The 8,876-nt window shown below is 46.2% G+C and overlaps 1 protein-coding gene across 6 annotated transcripts in view; it reads right to left on the bottom strand.

The window, feature by feature from the left end:
- Positions 1–2,313: 2,313 nt before the first annotated feature.
- SLC23A2 (solute carrier family 23 member 2) overlaps positions 2,314–8,876 on the bottom strand; it is a 146,330-nt gene continuing 139,767 nt past the window's right edge. For all 6 annotated transcript variants that reach the window (XM_064572853.1, XM_064572851.1, XM_064572855.1 and 3 more), the window contains one exon: positions 2,314–8,147. In XM_064572853.1, coding sequence (XP_064428923.1) covers positions 7,915–8,147 — 233 coding nt within the window. In that variant the 3' untranslated portion in view covers positions 2,314–7,914. The remainder of the gene's footprint in view (positions 8,148–8,876) is intronic.

The raw sequence follows: 8,876 nt of genomic DNA, 5'->3' as shown, positions 1-8,876 counted from the left end.
ATAAACATCACAAAAGGAGAGACTATGTGCTGCCTCATAAAAGGACACACAGCCACTTATAAAGTAGTGCTCGCCCTGACCAACACCAGATTCAGGCGAAAGAACATGTTTAAGGGGCTGCACTCAGCACTTCTGTAGGAAACTGCAGGACAAATAAATTGCTCAACAAATAAACTGCAACGAAGAGAGAGACGTTATCAACCAATAGCAATGACGAAGTATGAACATTTCAAACATTTGAGACAATTGCAAATTTGAACACTGAGTAACTATTTGACAATATTAAATACTATTAAATTTTTAAGACGTAATAGCTTTTTAAAAAACCTTTTAGTGGTAACTGGTGAAATATTTATAGATGAAGTAAGATGTCTGGGATTTGATCAGAACGATGGAGGAGGGAAAGTTGCAGGGTGTAGATGAAACAAGATTGGCCAGGAGTCGATACTGGTTAAGCTGGGTTGTGGGCATGTGGGGAGTGGTTATGTTCTTCTCTACTTTTGTGTATGTTTGAAAATGACCAAAATAAATTGTTTAAAAATTGCACTAGAAGACATGAGCAAGAGGTTGAGTATTCTAGAAAACCCGGTCAGTAACCTAGGTCGTTCCTCAGGAACTTCTCCCAGAACTTAGAGGAAATGGAAAAAGACAGCATGAGTGGAACTATATGAAACCCACAGTGGAGACTCAGGAGATGCAAGGTGGACGTAAAATCAGAATTCTAGAAGGAGGTATGTACAGAACCACCAGAGGACACCCAATACACTTCATTAAAGAACATTTCCATCATTGGTTTCTCCTTTAGCCACGGAGTTACTTAGCAATACTTTATACATCCAAATATACACACTTGTAAATTCAAATTTTTATTACCTTACACTTTAATTGTGCATAGTTAGGGAACGTGTCCTGTGCAATACCTATTCTTGAAATTTTTTCAGGGCTGGTTTTAATGCCTAGAACAAGAACTTTTCAGGAACATCCCTGAGTGCTTGTGAAGAACACATATGCTCTAGTTGTTGGGTGTAGAGTTCTAACCGTGCCCTTTGGTCACTTCTGTGCCTTGCTTAGTTTTTGCCTGCCTGACTTATCAAAAGGGAAGTGCTAGAATTTTCCACTGGCAGGTGGATTTGTCAGTTTCTTCCTATAGTTCTATCCATTTATGGATGAATTTTGAGGCTGTGTAAAATTAATGACTCTTCGTAAATTGAACCTTTCCATCATTACATCACGAACTGTCGTATCCTTAACAAAGCTTTGTCTCAGATTTTGTGTGAAAATATAATGGTTTGTATTTGTCCCATGTGATTTTCCCCCCATCCTTTTACTGTCAACTTTGCACATCCTTTCATAAACCAGTTTCTTGTAAATGGTGCTCTTAAGCCTATCTGTGGTGAAGGATTTTTTGTTTTCCCCAAACCATTATAGCCTAAGACTTTTGAAAAATATGCCTTAAAAGATTAATAAAATTCTGGGCTTAACAGACATGTAAAATACAGGCAAGCTATTTTAGTATTAGATTCAACACACATAAAATAACCATCTAATTGTTTAGAAACTTTTTCACCTGAAGTTTCTAAGATGTTACCAAACCCTGAACAGATCTTGCAGCCTTCAACAGAGCCACACTTTCGAACTCCAGTATTGTAAACATAAACCAGGATTTTGTTGTGTGTGTCCTAACACCTATCTTTTAATTGGCAAGTTTAGTTCATTTATTGTTATTGGTGCATTTGGACATGTTTCTCTTTTCCCCCAACACCAAGTTCATACGGCCTTCAATTACAATTTGAGACCACGTGCTATAGACCATGCCCCTCTCCCCAGTTCATAATAAAATTTACTCCCCAAAGTGACAGTTTTAGGAGGTGGAGCCTTTCGGGTGATTAGGTCATGAGGTGGGATTGGTGAATCCCTCACGAGTGGGATTAGTGGCCTCACCAAGGAGGCCCCAAAGAGAGATCCTTTGCCTCTTCCACCATGTGAAGACACAGTGAGGATGGCCATCCATGGACGGGGAGACAGGTCCTCACCAGACACTGCACCTGCTGGAGCCGTGACTTCCAGCCTCCAAAACCTTGAGAAATGTTTGTTTCGAAGCCACCCAGTCTATGGTTTTCTGTGCAGCCAAAATGGGCCAAGACAGCAGGTTTACCAAGGTATTTACTGCTCACCTTGCCCTCTATCATCTCCTACAGCGCCTCCTGGGTTTGTCTCCTCCTGAGTCAACTACTTCATCCCAGTATTTAAATGGGGTCATTTGGGTGGCTAGACGTGAAATTCTTAAGTTCGAAGTTTTTTTTCCTTCAGTCCTTAGAAATGTTAACTCCACACACAGGGTTGCTGCTGGAATATCTGATGTCCATTGCTTCTGGTTCATGGTCTCCATAAGCTTTCAGAATGAGCTTTGTCTTTGGTAATCCTAAATTTTACTACCCAGCAGTGAAGATGGATGAACTACATTATAGACACATACCAACATGAAAGAATCTCACAATAGTGGGTGAAATGTGATAATACATACAACATCGTTATTCTTTTTACATAATGTTAAAAAACATGCAAAACAGACTAAACAGTAAACTGTTTACGGACGCGTATATATGGGCAAGATTGTGAAGCAAGGGAAGGACCAACCCAAAACCCAGACAGTGATTCTCTCTTGGTGGATGGGGCACGGCGGGGGGGTGGGAGGAGGTCAGTCTGAAGTACCGGTAATGTGCTTTTGTCCCGCTGGAGGTGGGAACACGGGTATTATTTTAATGCCTTGTTTTTGGTGGTTTTTTTTTGCATGTCCATAGTGTAAACATTTCACCTTGTGACTGACTGGTTGCCCAGTGGCGGCTTACAGGTCAGGGTACTGGGGACAGGAGACGGCAGAATGCACACCCTATGGGAGTAGCTGTGGGGGCCACTCATGGCCCGAAATGCCAGAGACGAAGCACGGATGGAGACAGGAATGGGGGAACTCTAAGTTTGCTCTAAAGGAAGAAATACATGGGAGTCCCTCTGCGCCCATGTTCATGCCCCACCGGGAGGCCTGACAGAATGAGCTTTCACCAGCTGCTCTCAAGCTCAGCTCCGGGCCTTTATGGCACCCACGCCTCAGAGCTCCTTGCCCCAGCGCCGATACTCGGCCGGCTGAAGCTGCTCTGGGAGCCTTTGGTCCCACCGCGTGGACAGACAGTTCTCTGTCCAGCCTCCAGATGTCGCTGCCTTAGTAAGAGACGCGCAGTTTCACCCACAGTCCAGCAGGGTGCATCCCAGAATGGAAGGCTCACTCAGGCTTCCCCCCAAGGCGCCTGCTGTGGTTCTCTGGGCGCAGAACAGAGGATGCTTTGGCTCCTGCTTTCCTCCTTTTGAGTCTTCCAGGACCCTGACAACGGTAACATCTGAGGCTTGCCGAAGCGAGTTTTTTATTAGTCGATTTCCCTTCCCTAGGTGATGACTTTTAATTAATGGCAAATTTCTTAAAGACCAGCCAAAGAAGGAGGCACATGAACACAGAACTGTGTCCAGGAGAGCTTTTATTTGTACAGAACGGTTTTAAAAATACAGAATAAAATAGCTTTATCTCTACTATTATTCACAACATCTGGTCCAAATATTACATATTTTTAAAATACTTAAACGTTTAATGAAGCCATGTTAGAAAAACAATATGAAAATTCTTTTTAAAAACTCCATAAAAGAATTACACATCTCAAAAAACAACCCCACCCCCAAATACCCTCGGTATGCAAAATAAAAATAAAAAACAAAGAAAATCCCCGAAAGGTAGATAGCCAAAGTCAGTCACAAAAACTCAAGGAAAATATAGGCATCCCCACTGCTTTAAGAACAGTCAGAAATTTATTAATGGGTCAAACAAAGGTTACCAACGAACAGAAAAGGGTATTAACTTGAACTGTCAGTAAGACGGCAACACTGGTGAGGGTGCCCTACGTGCCAGGAGACAAACACAGCAAGTCTAAGGACGCCAGATGTGGCTTCTGTGGAGTGAGGACGAGGCACGGTCAAGAACAACCTCAAAGGACAGGAATGTGTGTGAGGCTGCTGAAAAGGGGTGCCCAGCGCTAACGTGCCTTCCGCGTCCACGGGTGGGAGCCGAATGCCTGCCACTGCAAGTGGTCTTCCTGCGCTACTCAGGATGTGACTGCAGGTCAAGTGGCAGGTGTCCAAATCCTAAGGGGACAGAGCACCACACGCACAGCGTGTGAAAACCCCCGGCGCTTCTCTGAGGCCAAGCCCCACCCCCCCGAAGTCTCAGGCCCCACCCACAGCGACAGCATGGCCCCGCGCCGGCCAGGTTCCGGAATGAGGCTTCTGCCACAGCCACCTATCCACCTTCCACCTGGCCTGGCCACGCCTGCCACATCGGTATTACAGAAGATCGTAACTGCCAACCTCAAGTCAAAGCTGCCGGTACTGGTATTTCAGCAGGGCCGTGAACTGAAGAAGGAACAAGTTGGCTCATGGTGAGAAAGTAGACGCATGGGTAAATAAAGTATACACACATACTAGAGATTCATCAATGGAGAAATTCTATTATCACATGACATTGTCATGAAAATTGTATCATTCCCTCCCTGGAAAACTGTGACTATTATCCTGGGTAGAAATGTTATTTTACTATATGGAAATACTGCAAGATTCATGCATAAACCAAGTCGTCATCATGAAAGTCAGTATTCTACAGTATAAAGCAAATCCTGTGTGTGAATTTGTTACTATGAAAATGGGAAACCATTGGGGACTCGTGATGCTTCATTCTAGCTGGCCTGGTTAAGCCACTTCTCTTGCCCTCACCCATCACCAGAAACTTACTACAAGTTAACATCCGAAACCCTCTTAAGAAAGAGTCTCAGTTCGTATGAACGAATCTCAGTTTAATTCCCTAACGAGACAAAGACTGGAGCCATTTCCCATCATTCTGTCAACCATGTTAGGTGTTTTATTAAAACCAGTGGTGGGATCTCCCTTGCCACCCACCGTGATATGACAGCACCTACTGTCCTTATAAATACTTTCTGCTTCTCACATCAAGTCCCCCAAGGTGAATGTAAAGATGGTGGGTAGGTGGTCACTATGGAAACTGGAGTCTGAATGCCCCGCCCAAGGACATTTACATCCCAAACCCTTGGAAACATTCTACTGGCCAAACAAAGCCTGGTGGGTACCCGCCCCAGCAGCGCAGGCCAACAACGTAAGTGGGAAGTGCACAAACGCAGACGAGGAACGGCCACTGTGTTCCCCCAAACCTCCCTTTCATGCATGTGCTTAAGCCTAAGGAGCAGACGAATACATTTTTCTCTTGATTACAGACTCATTCTGTAGCATATCTGCCAGCAGGACCACCGTCTAAAATGACATTAATCATCAGGAGACTCCAAATCACTCAAGCCGAGGTGAGTTTCACAGGCTGTGCAGAAAGTACCAGACTCAACGGGCCCTCTAGTCGGGCTGCCCTCTTTCCTCCCCACCTCCTGTCCCCCTTCCCCCTGCCTTAGGGAATCTAAAGTTGGCCCCAATGGAACAAGAAGGACAAAACCCCTCATTTCTAACAGAAGGCGGGGGTACAGGGCTTCCCTCCACATTCAAATGCTTGCAGAAGACATCCCCCAGACCAGCAGACTTGGGACCGCCCAATAAAACCCAGCCCAAGTGGGTTTCTGGATGTCTGAAGCACATATCCTGAGTGTCACTCACTGGGAGGGAAGATGCCAGGTTGAAAGTTAAGATTATCCAATGGTTCAGATGCCTTTATTTGGATATTTGGTCCTTCTGCTCCCCTAGAGAGCTAGAATCTCTGGCATGTTTAACAGTTTTCCCCACTTTTCAGAGCAGCGAAATTAGAGATGCTGAGCAAAAACACAAATAGAAGGAAACTGAGAGTGACTCGGTGCAGGAGGGCCTTCGGCATCGAGTGCTTACCAAGTTAAAGGGATGAAAGTCGTTAACCAGTGTGCTTCTAAAGTTAACCATGCATCAGATACAATTTTTAAAAACAACACACAAAATTAAATGCAATTTAGAAGCTAATCTTTTTTTACTTAATCGGCAACCAGATCTTGCCATACAACTCAGCGGCTGTGAAACTGTTCTTGCCAGAACACGCCTTGCAGCCCCAAGCTTCCCTAGAGTCCGGGAGGCTAGGGGGACAATAACGCTGCCAAGGACGTGCCAGTGTGGTGGAGCAGAGCCAGCTGCGGGGGCAGGGGACGCAGCCTGTGGACACACGGCGGCTGAGAACCGTGCCCTGCCGTCAGAGACAGGAACACCTGCAGCCGTCCAAGGCTCAACCAGGTCAAAGAACCGCCTAGGTCGCACTACCTCACGCGGCGAGGTCACTCCTTGGTGTTTCAGGATTTTCCTTTGGCTGACAAATTTCAAACCAAATTCCGCAGAAGTCATTTTTTCAGAAAGGATTTAGTGTTATGAACGAGAACTCGACGGAAGAGGCCCTGCCAACTGCTTTTCTCACCACCTTCTGCAATGACTTAAAAAGGAAAGGTGCATTTGGCCAGGGTAGAGGTCTAATCTTCCCCTCTGCAAAATTAAGATCCAGTGGGCACAAAACATGGCAACCCACACACAGTCTCCTTAAGCCTCAAGTGCCAGAAAAGACTCGAAACAGAACTGCAGTGATGAATTTACCAGGATGCCCGACCCTTCAATATGGCGGCTCCGTTGATTACCTGCCCCCAGCTTCCCTTCTTCACAAAACAAATTCACGTATAACTTAACCCATGGTTTCTGGGCTCTGGTCCAGTAGTCAGTTTTGATAAATAGATTAGGCATTACAGTATTTACACTTTCATGGTATCAAGCAATACAAAACACAACCACAATAATGGTTACTGGCCTTCAAAAGCCATGACGACAAGCTTCCCTGATGGTGTCCACAGCTTTACAAATGCTGGTTCTTTTCTTAACGGGAGGTGAGGGGTGGGGGACAAGTAACAGGGATGCAAGGTAAGAAGGTCACATGGAAAACACTGATTTCAAAAACCTGCTATAGTCAATAACATTAAATAGGAATAAAATCTTGTAATTTATAGACAAGCGCAACAGTAACCGACATCCACATGACAGCAGAGTCGAGACTCCCATAAACATCTGCTTAGTGCCCTTGTGTGGCACTCTACCCATCACACCAGCCCAGAGTGATAAATGTCAGAAAGAGTGTCTCAATCAGAGTGAAAAAGAAGCCCATGAAATGTGCTGGCCCAGCGTGGGCCAGGGTGACACCAAGAAAGAGCAGCTGAGAATCAGATAGGACTTCCAGGTACTTTCCCTTTCCCTCCAATTCCCCAAACAGATTTCAGTTCTAATAATACCTGTACAGACCTTACCCACGCACAGACATGGGCCTGGGGTAACCATGTCATGGTTTTCAATCAGGTCAATAGCCTCCTCCTGCAGGAGGATCAGGGAACGCAGAATCCCATTTGACCGTCAGTTGTGACCGTGTGAGGATACTGGTGCCCCTTGACCAGAGGGGGGTCTCTGCGGGTTGCAGGCCGAGGTCAAATAAAACAGAAGCAGGTCCAGGTGCTTCCGGGACAGAAAGCCCCTGGACCGTGGCAGCAGCTTGTAAGAAAGCTAGCCTAGGGTGGTAGGAGGAGACCAAAACCAAGGAACTGCTGTGGATTTCAAACACCCACTCCCACAGGAGGACAGGAAGTTCAATGGATGCTCTCAAGGGCAAGGGGTAGGGCTTAAATAAGGAGACAGGTGAGACACGATATTAGACACAATCACCACCCACAACAAAAAAGCTATCTGTAATCGTCTTAGCTCTGGGTGCAGAAGGTAAATGCAGATATACAAACATATATGTTACTGCTTGTTACTCAGCAAGGAACTACAGATTCATGCCTCACTGCGGCTGGGCCACAGGGTGATCTACAGCTATACCGTGGCCTGTGAGTCCTCGTCTGAACTCCGGCTGGTGGCACTCTTCCCAAGGCCTTTCCACGTGTAGCCCACAAAGGTTGGGCTGATGGGTAAGTAGCTGAAGCATCTGTATTTTTTAATAATGTTCATGCCAAATGGCAAATCGTAGGATTCCATGCCATCGAGCGACTTGCTCCCTTTGCCCACACCCTTCTTCCATTTCCTGATTCCTCTTTCCTCTGGAGTACCTGCAACACACACGCACAGACATACACACACAAAACAATGTAGTGGAATGTTTAGCTTGACAGTTCCACCAAGAGTTGAGATTGCCCAGTGTGCCGTCCCATATATGGAACCTGCCGGGAGGACAGCAAGGAGCCCTTGTGGAGGAATTGACAGCACTCGGCCATCCAGGTGCCTGAGCCAGAAATCTGAGAATCGCCAACCCATCCTTGTTCCCTTTGCTCCACAGTCAAGCCATCTGATGGCTCTGCCTCCTCCCTGTCCTTCCACGTGACCCATTTCCTCCACTGTCACTGTTGAAGTCTGGCCTGTGCCACGTTACTGCTTTCCAGGGTCATCAGAACGGTCCCCCCCTTACTGGCTGGCTGCCCTTCCATCTCCCCATCTCCTTCCCCAAATCTGTTCTCAGTAAACAACAAAAGAACTTCTAAATTGCAAATGTGATCTCTACAAAAAGGGACCCAGTCTTCATTGTACCATTTATAATGCCTTCAACAATTGGTCAGGACAAACCACCCCCCATCTAGGCATACCGAGTTTTATCCTACTTTGCTCCGTGTGTGTGCGCGTGCACGCGCGCGCGCGTGTGTGTGAGAGAGAGAGAGAGAGAGAGATGGGGGAGGGAGAAAGGGAGAGGGATACACTCGCTTGTGCTCCCCACTTGTCATGTCCCTTTTGTGAGGGTGAACTTCCACTGGAGTTAACAACTGGGGCCACTCTATACCCTGACA

Source organism: Mirounga angustirostris, unplaced genomic scaffold (assembly GCF_029215605.1).
Source record: "Mirounga angustirostris isolate CCGP_5_RB_7025 unplaced genomic scaffold, mMirAng1.0.hap1 SCAF_10, whole genome shotgun sequence".
In the NCBI taxonomy this organism is placed as follows: Eukaryota; Metazoa; Chordata; class Mammalia; order Carnivora; family Phocidae; genus Mirounga; species Mirounga angustirostris.
This window is presented reverse-complemented; position numbering and strand designations above follow the sequence as displayed.